Genomic DNA, 15685 nt, shown 5'->3' with positions numbered 1-15685 from the left:
CAGATATAAACAATGTTTTCTCACAGACTCTCAGACTGAGGTGAAGATCAGCACACAGCACAGGTCTTCCTCAGTCATTAAGCAGCACACACTCCTACCTGGATCTCCATCCCCTGCTCTAAAAGTCTCTTGGCCTGGTTCTCCACCTCCAGATGTGCACGACTAATAAACAGCAGGTCATTTTCAATGACTTCAATGCCGGTCAGATCCACCCCCTGAAACAGGTAGTCTGAAAGACATCATCAGGTCAGCTCAGTAATGGACGTCTACACACATACTGGTGTGTGTTAGTAAACCTGGAGTGGAGTGGAGGAAGATCTTCTGAAATGAGGATGATGATGTTATGGACTGGTGTTTCAGGGCTTTTCTCACAATGTTCCTGTCATTAGCTGAGCTTTTATTTATATTTTTATTTGGTATAGACACACCTGAGGCGTCACAGAGGCGGCATTGAGGCGGCATCGAGGCAGCATTGTTTTCCACCATAAAATATGTATATACAGTATCTTTGAAAGATTCGGACAACTCTGAGGTAAAATACATGTTTTTTTTTTTTTAAGTTTAATGGTTTTGTTCTTTATTTAGATTTATTTATGCTCTTTGGGGGGGGGGGGGGAGATGGGGTGTTGACAGGGGTTAGTCCTTCACTCACCCAGTTCATTCAGGCTCTGGGCAGCTTTGGTCAGCTCTCTGCTTCCCCCCTGAAGCTGACCCTGGAGCCGTTTACTCAGATACAGGATTCTGATGATCCTCCTCAGAAGATCACACACAACCTGCAGAAGAACACACACACACACACACACACACTCTGAGTGAACCTGGTCACTAAGTCTTCCACAGAAGATCTTAATACACATTATTTTACTCCTGTGTGTGAGGAGGACAGACCGTACCTGCAGTCGGGCCAGCTGGGCAGTCCGGGCCACTATCTTATTATAAGGGTCAACAATTTTGGTCTTTATCCTTGTTATGAGAGAAGATAAATATGTATTAGCCCTCGTGTTGAACCACACAGAGACCTGAGCCACAGTGTCCGAGCTTTACCTGTCCACAGCGCTCTGCAGAGCCGCTATCCGAGCCTGCATCATATCAAGAACACCTACAAGACAGCAGAAACACAAGAGATCAGTCACTGAAACCTGGATGATCGCTCAGCTGGACACAGTTCTATTAGGGAAGGTCAGTGAAGAGAGGAACAGGAAGTACACACTCAAAGATACCTTTGCTATAAAAAAGATATTTTCCCCATTACCTTCCAGAGACTCGATCCCAGTTGCCTGAGCGAGCAGATCTTCATGTCTAGCCACAACCTGCAGGACACAGGGGCAGTGATGGTCAGATATTCTGTTCAGGCGAGCTGTTAGTACTGACCTTAGTGGGAGATGACCATATTACAGGACACAGGGGCAGTGATGGTCAGATATTCTGTTCAGATGAGCAGTTAATACTGACCGCAGTAGGACATGACTGTATGACAGGACACACACTGACCTGGCAGTGAAGCTCCTTGTCCAGCTGACTGATGCCCTCAGCAAGCTTGGCCAGATGTTCAGTGATCACTGCATGGTGGATGGCATGAGCTGTGTAGGTCTTCACATCAAACTCCTCACTCAGGAAGTCCGAGTAACATTCTACACACACACACACACACACACACACACACACAGAGCCGTGATCAGACCTGTCCTCACACACACACACACACACACAGAGCCGTGATCAGACCTGTCCTCACACACACACACACACACACAGAGCCGTGATCAGACCTGTCCTCACACACACACACACACACACAGAGCCGTGATCAGACCTGTCCTCACACACACACACACACACACACACACAGAGCCGTGATCAGACCTGTCCTCACACACACACACACACACACACACACACACAGCCGTGATCAGACCTGTCCTCACACACACACACACACACACACACACACAGAGCCGTGATCAGACCTGTCCTCACACACACACACACACACACAGAGCCGTGATCAGACCTGTCCTCACACACACACACACACACACACAGAGCCGTGATCAGACCTGTCCTCACACACACACACACACACACACACACAGAGCCGTGATCAGACCTGTCCTCACACACACACACACACACACAGCCGTGATCAGACCTGTCCTCACACACACACACACACACAGAGCCGTGATCAGACCTGTCCTCACACACACACACACACACAGAGCCGTGATCAGACCTGTCCTCACACACACACACACACACACACAGCCGTGATCAGACCTGTCCTCACACACACACACACACACACACACAGCCGTGATCAGACCTGTCCTCACACACACACACACACACAGAGCCGTGATCAGACCTGTCCTCACACACACACACACACACAGAGCCGTGATCAGACCTGTCCTCACACACACACACACACACACACAGAGCCGTGATGAGACCTGTCCTCACACACACACAGAGCCGTGATCAGACCTGTCCTCACACACACACACACACAGAGCCGTGATCAGACCTGTCCTCACACACACACACACACACACACAGAGCCGTGATCAGACCTGTCCTCACACACACACACACACACACACACACACAGAGCCGTGATCAGACCTGTCCTCACACACACACACACACACACAGAGCCGTGATCAGACCTGTCCTCACACACACACACACACACACAGAGCCGTGATCAGACCTGTCCTCACACACACACACACACACACACAGAGCCGTGATCAGACCTGTCCTCACACACACACAGAGCCGTGATCAGACCTGTCCTCACACACACACAGAGCCGTGATCAGACCTGTCCTCACACACACACACAGAGCCGTGATCAGACCTGTCCTCACACACACACACACACACACACACACACAGAGCCGTGATCAGACCTGTCCTCACACACACACACACAGAGCCGTGATCAGACCTGTCCTCACACACACACACAGAGCCGTGATCAGACCAGTCCTCACACACACACAGAGCCGTGATCAGACCAGTCCTCACACACACACAGAGCCGTGATCAGACCTGTCCTCACACACACACACACAGAGCCGTGATCAGACCTGTCCTCACACACACACATAGCCGTGATCAGACCTGTCCTCACACACACACAGAGCCGTGATCAGACCAGTCCTCACACACACACAGAGCCGTGATCAGACCTGTCCTCACACACACACACACACAGAGCCGTGATCAGACCTGTCCTCACACACACACACACACAGAGCCGTGATCAGACCTGTCCTCACACACACACACACACAGAGCCGTGATCAGACCTGTCCTCACACACACACACACAGAGCCGTGATCAGACCAATCCTCACACACACACACACACACACACACACACACACACAGAGCCGTGATCAGACCAGTCCTCACACACACACAGAGCCGTGATCAGACCTGTCCTCACACACACACACACACACACAGAGCCGTGATCAGACCTGTCCTCACACACACACACACACAGAGGCGTGATCAGACCTGTCCTCACACACACACAGAGCCGTGATCAGACCTGTCCTCACACACACACACACACAGAGGCGTGATCAGACCTGTCCTCACACACACACAGAGCCGTGATCAGACCTGTCCTCACACACACACACACACAGAGCCGTGATCAGACCTGTCCTCACACACACACACACACAGAGCCGTGATCAGACCTGTCCTCACACACACACACACACAGAGCCGTGATCAGACCTGTCCTCACACACACACAGAGCCGTGATCAGACCAATCCTCACACACACACAGAGCCGTGATCAGACCTGTCCTCACACACACACACACACACAGAGCCGTGATCAGACCTGTCCTCACACACACACAGAGCCGTGATCAGACCTGTCCTCACACACACACACACACACAGAGCCGTGATCAGACCTGTCCTCACACACACACACACAGAGCCGTGATCAGACCTGTCCTCACACACACACACACACAGAGGCGTGATCAGACCTGTCCTCACACACACACAGAGCCGTGATCAGACCTGTCCTCACACACACACACACACACACAGAGCCGTGATCAGACCTGTCCTCACACACACACACACACACACACACAGAGCCGTGATCAGACCTGTCCTCACACACACACAGAGCCGTGATCAGACCTGTCCTCACACACACACAGAGCCGTGATCAGACCTGTCCTCACACACACACACACACACAGAGCCGTGATCAGACCTGTCCTCACACACACACACACACAGAGGCGTGATCAGACCTGTCCTCACACACACACAGAGCCGTGATCAGACCTGTCCTCACACACACACACAGAGCCGTGATCAGACCTGTCCTCACACACACACACACACACACACACACACACAGAGCCGTGATCAGACCTGTCCTCACACACACACAGAGCCGTGATCAGACCTGTCCTCACACACACACAGAGCCGTGATCAGACCTGTCCTCACACACACACAGAGCCGTGATCAGACCTGTCCTCACACACACACACACACACACACAGAGCCGTGATCAGACCTGTCCTCACACACACACAGAGCCGTGATCAGACCTGTCCTCACACACACACACACACACACAGAGCCGTGATCAGACCTGTCCTCACACACACACAGAGCCGTGATCAGACCTGTCCTCACACACACACACACACACAGAGCTGTGATCAGACCTGTCCTCACACACACACACACACACACAAACACAAACACAAACAGAGAGAGAGAGAGAGAGAGAGAGAGAGAGAGAGAGAACCGTGGAGAACAGTTGGAGAACAGTTACCGTTTCTCAGGAGAGACTTCCTATCTGAGTCGGTCGCCATCGCTGCCACCTCGAACGTGACGTCGAATTTCTGCGACGCATAAAACTAATCCGTGTTATTAATGTACCCATGTATAAAACAATAATATCTGTAACGTGAAAATTGTGCAAACATACAGTACACATACCCTTGTGTTTTCTTTAGAAACTCACAGTCATCTTTCAGAAAGCAACGTAGTTCACTCCGAATGTGTAGACTGCAGTGCGCATGCGCAAGGCAACAGGATATCCTGAAGCCAGCTGTCCGTGTTGGTGTGGAGGATGGACTAAATAAATGTCACAAATTCTAACGCACCAAAGTTAACATGTGAAGCTTATTTCATTTATTTATTTATTAAAAAAAACCCAAACTACTCTCACTCATGCTTGCTCCATTTTCTTTTTATTAATAAAAAATACTTTGATGTCATTTCCTTCACATTTTATCCGGGATAAAACTGTGTAAGATGTGACAAAAAACCAAAACCCACCCAAGCTCGTCTAATCAGTGGAGAAAAAACGTCCTTTATGAATGAGGTGTAAAGAATTATCTCTCTGAGGAAAGCTAAATAAAATCGGTGGCTCGGAACTAAAAGCGGCGGGCGTAGGGACCGGGGGGACACCTGAGCAGGCGGACCAGGCGCAGTGTAAAGAGCACCACGAGCCAGAGCAGTAGTTTATCTACACCGCTGTTTAAAACGTACACAAACTCATTATAAGAATTTACAGATTTTTATAGATTTACCGAGTCATGTGGGTATAATCTGGTGTGTCTTTTGCAGATTGTTGTAGTGTCCTGTATGTTCCTGTAGCTCTGATGAGGTTTATTCTGCAGACTGCAGCAGGATGGAGTTATTTGAAGAAGGAAAGCTGGTAAAAGTCTGTGCTCCTATGGTGCGCTATTCAAAGTAAGTGGAGGCATGAAGGAGTGTGTGTGTGTGTGTGTGTGTGTGTGTGTCGAGTGTGAATTATTAACACTGTGCTGTCCATCAGGCTGGCCTTCAGGTCTCTGGTCCGGAAGTATGACTGTGACCTGTGCTTCAGTCCCATGATAGTTGCAGCTGATTTCATTCGTTCTGCTAAAGCCAGAGACAGTGAGCTGACCACAAACTCCTGTAAGTCCACACGCATGAAGTTTAACCACCATGCAGTGCTTCACTCTCTCACCTGAGGTTACCTTTCCTCCTAGCTGACCTTCACTCTCACCTTTCCTCCTAGCTGACCGACCTCTGATCATCCAGTTCGCTGCTAAAGAAGCTCAGACCCTCGCCACTGCTGCTGGTTTGGTTGCACCTTTCTCTGACGGTGTGGATCTGAACTGCGGCTGTCCTCAGAGGTACACTATATTCCCACTATAAGTTTTGGGACACCCCTCCAAATCATTGACAATTTCATGCTCTTTGTGGGAACAGTTTGGGGATGACCCCTTCCTGTTCCAACATGACTGCACACCAGTGACCAAAGCAAGGTCCATAAAGACATAGATGAGTGAGTCTGGTGTGGATGAACTTGACTGGCCTGCACAGAGTCCTGACCTCAACCCCATAGAACACCTTTGGGATGAATTAGAGTGGAGACTGTGAGACAGACCTTCTCATCCAACATCAGTGCCTGACCTCACAAATGCGCTTCTAGAGGAACGGTCAAAAATTCCCATAAACGCACTCCTAAACCTTGTGGAAAGCCTTCCCAGAAGAGTTGAAGCTGTTATAGCTGCAAAGGGCGGGACAACTCCATATTACATTCATGTGCATTGAAAGGCAGACGTCCCAGTTTTGGCCTGGCTCACAGTCTCCGCTCTAATTCATCTTAAAGGGTCATGTTTTTATGGACCTTGCTTTGGTCACTGGTGTGCAGTCATGTTGGAACAGGAAGGGGTCCAAAATGTCTTGGTATGAAGCTGAAGCATTAAGAGTTCCTTTCACTGGAACTAAGGGTCCGAGCCCAACCCCTGAAACACAACATCTGAACTCAGTGATTTTACCTGTCCCAATACTTTTGGCAATATAGTGTAAGTGTTCTCTCTCTTTCTCTGTGTGAGATTATGATGCTGAAGCAGGGGATGGTTTGAAGTGATAGTGGTGTTTGTTCCTCTGTAGGTGGGCCATGGCTGAAGGTTACGGAGCATGCTTAATGAACAAACCACAGATAGTGAAGGACATGGTGAGGCACGTCAGGAACCAGGTAGACAAGCCCAATTATGCCGTGTCCATTAAGATCAGGTGTTTATTTATCACATGTTCTTCTTACCCCTCTAATCAGACCACTTCTCGCTGCTTCATGCTCAGCTCTCTGGTTTGATTTCAGAATTAACAAGGACGTGAGGAAGACCGTGGATCTGTGTCAGAAGGCGGAAGCCGCCGGTGTGTCCTGGATCACGGTTCATGGGCGGACAGCCGACGAGAGACACCAACCGGTGCATTACGACGTCATCAAGCTCATTAAGCAGAGCCTTCGCATCCCAGTCATTGCTAACGGCGATATTAAAAATCCTGGAGATGTAGAAGCTGTGTGTGAACTGACTGGGGTGGACGGTACGGCACCTACATTTCAGTCTTCACATTAATAAACCTTTCACACACACACACTGCTCATTCACGCACTTATCCACTCAGCTAATCACGTAGCAGTGTCTGTTATGAGGCTCACCCATGCCACGTCTCCTTCCAGGAGTGATGTCCGCTCGGGGATTACTGGCCAATCCTGCCCTGTTCGCAGGATACCAGCACACTCCACTAGAGTGTGTGTGGGACTGGGTGGACATCGCCCTGGAGCAGGGCACTCCCTTTACCTGCTTCCACCATCACCTCATCTACATGCTGGAACACATCACGTCTCAGCCCGAGAGGAAGGTGTTCAATGGATTATCCAGTACATCTGCGGTCATCCATTATCTCCACAACACCTACGGCTCTCTGTAGATAGGAACACATCAACTATTTTTAAAAAAATAAATAAAGAGACTTTTTTCAATAAATAGAATCATATCTGTCTTTATAATCAGATGGGGGGTGCAAGTGAATGTATTGTTATTTATGATGTTTATATGGTCACTATTCTGGTGTTGTAGCACCTCCCTCCTCATGCTTTGACCTTCTGAGATGCTTTTCTGCTCAGCAGAGTGATTACAGTCCACTTCCTGTCAGCCCTCTTCCTGTTCATCAGCGTGGGGTTTCCTCCATTCAGAGTCACTGAGATCAGACACCTCTGATGTGTGACCGGAAGTTGTAGAGCTGTGTGATTTGATGTCCTGACTGAGGTGACCAGGTGTTCCTAATAAAGTGGACGCTGAGACTATATCAGGATCTTCTCATTGTAATAATACACATACACATCATCTAGTATCACAGTGACAGTTTTTATGCCCTCTTTTTAATTTATTTGTCTGTTTTCATTTTCATTTTGAGAGACACACCGAATCTCTGACCTGACACCGGAAGTAGCACGAGCACAGCGCGAGCGCGACGCTTCTTCTGCTAGACTTTCCCCCGTGTTTATTAAGACTGTTTTTATGATGTTTCTCAGTTAAACTTTCTCAGGAAGTGAGTATTAAATCATCTGCCTGCTCTTCCACAGGGTATTTAATCACAGGCTTCCGCTTTGTTCAAGTATTTTACTGTTTAAACTCCGGGTGTTCGTGAGAGACGGGTGGTGTCGCAGTCATCTTTAAACGGGATTAGTGTTTAGATTATTCATCCGGAAGAATATCTAAGTAGTGTATTATCGTGATTAGTGTTTAAATTATTGATATAGCGCAGTATCTAAGCTTCAGCAGTGCAGAAATGGTTATTTGTTAGCATGGAAGTTTAACGTGTGCGGCGTTCAGTGGTCATAGAGCTGAATGCGGAAGGAGCGCGCGCGAGCTCATGCACAACGTTTAAACAAAACAACCGTTTTAAATCAGTTTAAGTAACAAAACCAACACAGGAATCGACAAATTCATTATTTCAGCACTGCTGCAGTGTTTCCTCCTCATAAGAGCATGAGAATAGATACACTAGCTTTAATTCCATGTCTAATCCTTCATGTTAGCAGAGAAAATGTCCGGAAAATATCCGAGTAAACTTTTCACAAATAAAATGGAGATAAAGAAGGGATAGCTTCAGTCCCTGAGGTAGAGCTACTCAACTACTTCATGGTGTTTATCTGTGGACGAAGCCCAAATAACATCTTATAAAGGATATAAGTGTGTTCGGAAGGGCAGGAACACAGTGAGGTTTATATCGGGTGTAGGGAGCACGTGAAGGGAACAGGACTCCGTTTGGGACTCAGCCGTCAGACTCTGCGCGAGAGCTGAGCTATAACGACTGGGGTTTCCCCTGAAATAGCCACCAGTTTATTAGTGATATTCTAACAGGCATTAATAATAGAGTTTCATTAAAATTCAGACGAAAGTTATGAAGTCATTCAAAGCACTTCCAGTGTAATGCTAACGGCTAATATAACCTGTTGTTTTTAATACAAATAAAAGAGGGAAACTTGTATAAAATGTGTTACGTACATTTAAATGATTTTTGTCAATCCTGTTTGTTTCAGTCCTGTTTTTGTTTCAGTCCTGTTTTTGTTTCTGTCCTGTTCGTTTGTTTCTGTCCTGTTTTTGTTTCAGTCCTGTTTTTGTTTCAGTCCTGTTTTTGTTTCAGTCCTGTTTTTGTTTCTGTCCTGTTTTTGTTTCTGTCCTGTTTTTGTTTCTGTCCTGTTCGTTTGTTTCTGTCCTGTTCGTTTGTTTCTGTCCTGTTCGTTTGTCCTGTTCTTGTTTCTGTCCTGTTCGTTTGTTTCTGTCCTGTTCGTTTGTTTCTGTCCTGTTCGTTTGTTTCTGTCCTGTTCGTTTGTTTCTGTCCTGTTCTTGTTTCTGTCCTGTTCGTTTGTTTCAGTCCTGTTTTTGTTTCTGTCCTGTTTTTGTTTCTGTCCTGTTTTTGTTTCTGTCCTGTTTTTGTTTCAGTCCTGTTTTTGTTTCTGTCCTGTTTTTGTTTCAGTCCTGTTTTTGTTTCTGTCCTGTTCGTTTGTTTCTGTCCTGTTCGTTTGTTTCTGTCCTGTTTTTGTTTCTGTCCTGTTCGTTTGTTTCTGTCCTGTTCGTTTGTTTCTGTCCTGTTCGTTTGTCCTGTTCTTGTTTCTGTCCTGTTCGTTTGTTTCTGTCCTGTTCGTTTGTTTCTGTCCTGTTCGTTTGTTTCTGTCCTGTTCGTTTGTTTGTCCTGTTTTTGTTTGTCCTGTTCTTGTTTCTGTCCTGTTTTTGTTTCTGTCCTGTTCGTTTGTTTCTGTCCTGTTCGTTTGTTTCTGTCCTGTTTTTGTTTCTGTCCTGTTTTTGTTTCTGTCCTGTTTTTGTTTCTGTCCTGTTCGTTTGTTTCTGTCCTGTTCGTTTGTTTCTGTCCTGTTCGTTTGTTTCTGTCCTGTTTTTGTTTCAGTCCTGTTCGTTTGTTTGTCCTGTTTTTGTTTGTCATGTTTTTGTTTCAGTCCTGTTTTTGTTTGTCATGTTTTTGTTTCAGTCCTGTTCGTTTGTTTTAGGCGTGTTTGTTTCAGTCCTCTTTTGTTTTTGTTTGTTTCAGTCCTGTTTTTGTTTCAGTCCTGTTTTTGTTTCAGTCCTGTTTTTGTTTCAGTCCTGTTTTTGTTTGTCATGTTTTTGTTTCAGTCCTGTTTTTGTTTGTCATGTTTTTGTTTCAGTCCTGTTCGTTTGTTTTAGGCGTGTTTGTTTCAGTCCTCTTTGTTTTTGTTTGTTTCAGGCGTGTTTTTGTTTCAGTCCTGTTTTTGTTTGTCCTGTCTGTTTGTTTTTGTTTCTGGTCTGTTTGTTTTTGTTTCTGGTCTGTTTTTGTTTCAGTCCTGTTCGTTTGTTTGTCCTGTTCGTTTGTTTCAGTCCTGTTCGTTTCAGTCCTGTTCGTTTCAGTCCTGTTCGTTTCAGTCCTGTTTTTGTTTGTCATGTTTTTGTTTCAGTCCTGTTTTTGTTTCAGTCCTGTTTTTGTTTGTCATGTTTTTGTTTCAGTCCTGTTTTTGTTTGTCATGTTTTTGTTTCAGTCCTGTTTTTGTTTCAGTCCTGTTTTTGTTTCAGTCCTGTTTTTGTTTGTCATGTTTTTGTTTCAGTCCTGTTTTTGTTTCAGTCCTGTTTTTGTTTCAGTCCTGTTTTTGTTTCAGTCCTGTTTTTGTTTGTCATGTTTTTGTTTCAGTCCTGTTTTTGTTTGTCATGTTTTTGTTTCAGTCCTGTTTTTGTTTGTCATGTTTTTGTTTCAGTCCTGTTTTTGTTTCAGTCCTGTTTTTGTTTGTCATGTTTTTGTTTCAGTCCTGTTTTTGTTTCAGTCCTGTTTTTGTTTGTCCTGTTTTTGTTTCAGTCCTGTTTTTGTTTGTCCTGTTTTTGTTTCAGTCCTGTTTTTGTTTGTCATGTTTTTGTTTCAGTCCTGTTTTTGTTTGTCATGTTTTTGTTTCAGTCCTGTTTTTGTTTGTCATGTTTTTGTTTCAGTCCTGTTTTTGTTTGTCATGTTTTTGTTTCAGTCCTGTTTTTGTTTGTCATGTTTTTGTTTCAGTCCTGTTTGTTTTTGTTTGTTTCAGTCCTGTTTTTGTTTCAGTCCTGTTTTTGTGTCATGTTTTTGTTTCAGTCCTGTTCGTTTGTTTTAGGCGTGTTTGTTTCAGTCCTCTTTGTTTTTGTTTGTTTCAGTCCTGTTTTTGTTTCAGTCCTGTTTTTGTTTGTCCTGTTTTTGTTTCAGTCCTGTTTTTGTTTGTCATGTTTTTGTTTCAGTCCTGTTTTTGTTTCAGTCCTGTCTGTTTGTTTCTGTTTGTTTGTTTCAGTCCTGTTTGTTTCAGTCTGTCATTTTCCTCTCATGTTCCAGGTCATACACACGTGTAGAGATGACTTTACAGTGGACCGCAGTGGCCTTCTTCCTCTACCTTGAGATCGGGATTCTCCTCCTGCTCTGCCTGCCCTTCGTCACGGCTCAAAGGTAAACTGGACTCTAATAAACTCTCTCTCTCACTCGGGCTGAGAGGAACTCTCTGTGGTCCACGTCTTTCTCTAGTCAGTGGATACGGAGTGTATCCTGAGAACGCTGACGGAAATACACATTTTTAGATAACAGAGGCTTTCTGTTCATGAAGCAGGTGACTGGGCTCTTTTAGGGGGTGGTGTAGGATCAGTGCTCTGGATCTATCTGACTGTGTTGTGAATGTCTGTGTGAGGGTGTGTGCCTTCTGTCTCCTTCCTCTGAGCTGATATCTTTGTGCTGATGTGGGACTGAATCTCTCACTCTGTCTGTTATTGTTTCTACACAATGTCTTTCAGTACCAACATCTTTACTGATGTAGCCTACACAACTACTCTCAGGAAGTCCATCTATCTGTGAACCCATCCTTCAGTCCATACATTCATCCACCTATTCTTCCACACCTCCATCCATCTATCCATCATTCCTTTAACGTATCAATCCAACTAATCATCTACTGAACCAACCATCCATCCATCCTTCTACACACCCATCCATCTACTGATCAATTTCTCCATCCACCCACCCACCCATCCACTAATCCATTGCTCCGTCCATCCATCCATCCACCCATCCACTAATCCATTCCTCCATACATCTGTCCTTCCTGCCATGCATTCATTTATCCATCCATCCTTCCACACATCCATCCAACCACTGATCCATCCATCCATTCTGGCTTCTGAACTGGATGTTCTGAATCTTACTTCTCTGACTGAGTAAAATGGCACAGAGCTCTCGGTACTAGTGCTGAATAAACTACTGAAACAACACATTTCTCTCTCTCTCTCTCTCTCTCTCTCTCTCTCTCTCTCTGTTCTAGATGGCAGACCATATTCAATCTGAACGTATGGAATCAAGTAGCTTGGCTCTGGAAAAGAGGATTTCTGGCAATGATTATTATCCTGATTGTGCTCTTTCTAGGTATGTGATGTGACTCCACTGTTTTTTAACGGTGCTGTAACAGGCATTTCTGTAATGGACGTGTTTTCAGACTAACAGAGTGTTTCGTTCTGTCCTGTAGATGCAGTGAGGGAAGTAAGGAAGTACTCAGGAACTCAGATCAATAAAGAATCTAAGATGTACTCTAACATGTTTGACCATGTGCACATGAAGCTCTTCAGATCACAGAGGAACCTGTACATTTCAGGCTTCGCCCTGCTCCTGTGGCTGTAATATCCTTAACTCCATCATCATCATCATTTCTTCATACACTGTACACCATGTTTACAGTTTGTGTGTAAACTGCAGGGTCATGCGGAGGGTCATCACACTGATCAGTCAACTTGCAGATGCTGCAAACACCAACTCGGCTCTTCAGGTCCAGATAGAGGACGCTAATCAGGCTGCCCAAAAATACACAGAGGAATCCGAACAGCTCAAGCAGGTTTTTCTTTTCTTTATTTAAACATTTAAACCATTTCCTGATTGGTCCATACTGTAGGGGTGCACAGATATCTGCTAATAGATTCTAAGCTGATCATCAGACAGCACGTGTTCCTCTCACCTCTAGGCTTTGAACCATTCCTCAGGAGATGAACGGACAGCACAGGGAAACAACCGGCTCAGGGAAGAGGTGACCCAACTCACACAGGAGATCAAGACATCTGCTGAAGGTCAATGACCAATAAATCAAATAGATCGAAGGGTGTGTCAGTTGGAGGGCGTGTCAGCCGCAGGGCACATAGGTCGAAGGGTGTGTCAGCCGGAGGGCACATAGGTCGAAGGGTGTGTCAGCCGGAGGGCACATAGGTCGAAGGGTGTGTCAGCCGGAGGGCACATAGGTCGAAGGGTGTGTCAGCCGGAGGGCACATAGGTCGAAGGGTGTGTCAGCCGGAGGGCACATAGGTCGAAGGGTGTGTCAGCCGGAGGGCACATAGGTCGAAGGGTGTGTCAGTTGGAGGGCGTGTCAGCTGGAGGGCACATAGGTCGAAGGGTGTGTCAGTTGGAGGGTGTATAGGTCAGAGGGCGTGTCAGTCAGAGGGCATGTAAGTAAGAAAACATGGTGGAATCACAGATGCAGGGTCTGTATTTGTTGGTAAATGTGTTGAAATGTTTCCTCGTCTCAGAAGCCGAGTTCACTTCTTTTCAGTTCTTGTGTGTTTGCTTCATGCAGCAAATTATTGATCAAGCTGATGACGATAATGATTAAGTGATATGTAAATATGTAAATCGATTAAAAATGCACAATGCTTAATTTTCTAGGAGTAGAGTTGAAAACCTCTGTGTGTTTTTCTGTAGTATACGACTTACCAGGAGAGTGTAAACACACTGTTTGTACAGAAGCTGGTGTAAAGGTGTTTTTGTCTGTACAGCTCTGAACAGGTCCAAGTCAGAAGCAGAAGCCATTAAAAAGCAGACCGAGGCTTTGGCCAGAGACTACGATCAGTTACTTCAAAGCCAAAACCAACTGCAGGTAATCATTTCTAAACCATTTGTTGGTGTGAAGGTCTCAGTGATGATAACGAGGCTGGTTTTATCTCATACTAACCCAGATGTTCTGATCCTAGCGTCGGACCGAGACCGAAGATAAGAAAGATATTTGAGGCTCAGATTCGGAAGCTATCCTGAAGCAGCATGACGGCGTGTCCAACAGCCCAGGGTGACCCCACGGCACTGGGGTTTATCACGGGGGTAAAGCAGTCTCTACATGTCATAGTCTTCACAAAATAAAAAAAACATGCTTTTCTATATTTAGATTTTATTACTTAGTCTTCAGTAACTGCTTTATAGATAAATATACAGTGCTGTGTAAAAGTCAAGATTTTGTATTAAGAGTAGTGAAGATGAATACACTACACAGAGCATGTGTTTGGTCTGAAACTGTTTACAAATGCTTCAGGAAGTGGAAAAGAACATCCTGAATGTATAATAAAGTCCCTAAAGCAGTACTGTATATTTCACTGGTTATTGAAGACTAATATATCAGCTGTTAGTGGTTTTATTTTTATTGAGCTGAAGTATGGTTTGCATTGATCCTTCCTTTCCTCTCTGTTATTTCTGTATAAGCAATGTTAAATATAAAATAAGGTTTTATGCAATAAAGCAGTTTTTTTTTTACCTTCGTTAGCAGGAGCAGATGTTGGTGAGTGTCATTCCACCGTATTCATGCTCATGTGACTGTGACGTTATACAGCAATCCTACATCCCATCATATTGTAAACAGCTTGATGTAGTCGAGCCTGATTTCTAACAAGCCCTTCCACAATCAATCATAAAATGAAAGAATGATCTGATTAAACCCAAACCCATACATCCTGTCATTGTAAACACTGGTGAAATGTGTGATGTGTTCATGTTCACACATCCCCCATCCTCACTCATTAATCCACCAGCATCAGTGATTCACCTTAAACACTCTTCTAGAACTTTCCCGAGCCTGAATGGCGTCATTCACCCAAGACAAAAACGCAGGAACTCTGTCATTTTTCATCTGTCATTTGTCTTTTCCAGTTAATGTCTGTCGTTGTGTTGGTGTGACACTGTTTTTATTTCACTGTTATTAAACTGTTGTGTGTTCGTGAGAATGTTTGTGGTTTATCGTTGTATGTTTCCTTGTTACTGATGATGCCACACTGTCCTTGAGTGTCTTTCCCTGTGATGTCACTACCTCTGTTTGTCCATAAATTCTTCATCTAAATCTAGCAACCAGTTTATCTGTGGTTAATGATGATGATGATGATAATTATAACAATAATAATAGTACTGTGTGTGTGTGTGTGTGTGGGGTGGGGGGGGGGTGGCAGCACACTGTGATGTGATTTTATTTGTGGAACATAAATCCTGGGAAATCTTTAGACATCTTCAGACATTTGGAGGCCACAGTAGTTTCTCAGGCAGGTCCAAGGTCAGACTGAGCTCTAGTGGGGATTG

The 15685-nt window shown here is 45.2% G+C and overlaps 2 protein-coding genes across 5 annotated transcripts in view; one reads left to right on the top strand and one right to left on the bottom strand.

Moving 5' to 3' along the window:
- The window catches only part of cog5 (component of oligomeric golgi complex 5), an 11478-nt gene extending 6335 nt beyond the window's left edge, over positions 1-5143 (bottom strand). For 2 of the 3 annotated variants that reach the window (XM_058416880.1, XM_058416882.1), the window contains exons 1-8: positions 5003-5143; positions 4836-4905; positions 1492-1631; positions 1253-1310; positions 1045-1099; positions 894-963; positions 653-773; positions 99-229 (exon numbers count right to left, since the gene is read on the bottom strand). In XM_058416880.1, the coding sequence (XP_058272863.1) occupies positions 99-229; positions 653-773; positions 894-963; positions 1045-1099; positions 1253-1310; positions 1492-1631; positions 4836-4875 (615 nt within the window). In that variant the 5' untranslated portion in view covers positions 4876-4905; positions 5003-5143. Of the gene's footprint in view, positions 1-98; positions 230-652; positions 774-893; positions 964-1044; positions 1100-1252; positions 1311-1491; positions 1632-4835; positions 4921-5002 lie in introns of all 3 variants that reach the window. The other variant, XM_058416881.1, reaches the window with a different exon arrangement.
- Positions 5144-5408: 265 nt separating this feature from the next.
- LOC131369969 (tRNA-dihydrouridine(20a/20b) synthase [NAD(P)+]-like) lies at positions 5409-15339 on the top strand. 2 transcript variants are annotated; one of them, XM_058416898.1, is made up of 14 exons: positions 5422-5553; positions 5636-5761; positions 5847-5968; positions 6072-6189; positions 6953-7075; positions 7161-7387; positions 8121-8134; positions 11682-11773; positions 12636-12736; positions 12837-12984; positions 13064-13199; positions 13326-13428; positions 14128-14228; positions 14323-15339. In XM_058416898.1, exons 2-14 carry the CDS (start codon positions 5700-5702, stop codon positions 14356-14358), a joined length of 1383 nt encoding a protein of 460 aa, XP_058272881.1. In that variant the 5' UTR covers positions 5422-5553; positions 5636-5699; the 3' UTR covers positions 14359-15339. The 2 variants fall into 2 exon arrangements, with proteins under 2 accessions (XP_058272880.1, XP_058272881.1); XM_058416897.1 differs by lacking the exons at positions 8121-8134; positions 11682-11773; positions 12636-12736; ... (3 more) ...; positions 14128-14228; positions 14323-15339 and adding an exon at positions 7524-7821 and having other exon boundaries at positions 5409-5553.
- Positions 15340-15685: the final 346 nt, after the last annotated feature.

The sequence above is a fragment of the Hemibagrus wyckioides genome, linkage group LG19, assembly GCF_019097595.1.
Source record: "Hemibagrus wyckioides isolate EC202008001 linkage group LG19, SWU_Hwy_1.0, whole genome shotgun sequence".
Taxonomy (NCBI): domain Eukaryota; kingdom Metazoa; phylum Chordata; class Actinopteri; order Siluriformes; family Bagridae; genus Hemibagrus; species Hemibagrus wyckioides.
Note: the sequence above shows the minus strand (reverse complement) of the source record. Positions and strands in the feature narration are given on the sequence as shown.

Coding starts and splice junctions, on each gene's coding strand:
- LOC131369969 (XM_058416898.1), top strand. CDS start 5,700: ATGGAGTTATTTGAAGAAGGAAAGCTGGTAAAAGTCTGTGCTCCTATG. Junction 12,737..12,836: donor CCTGATTGTGCTCTTTCTAG/GTATGTGATGTG, acceptor TCTGTCCTGTAG/ATGCAGTGAGGGAAGTAAGG. Junction 13,200..13,325: donor AATCCGAACAGCTCAAGCAG/GTTTTTCTTTTC, acceptor TCTCACCTCTAG/GCTTTGAACCATTCCTCAGG.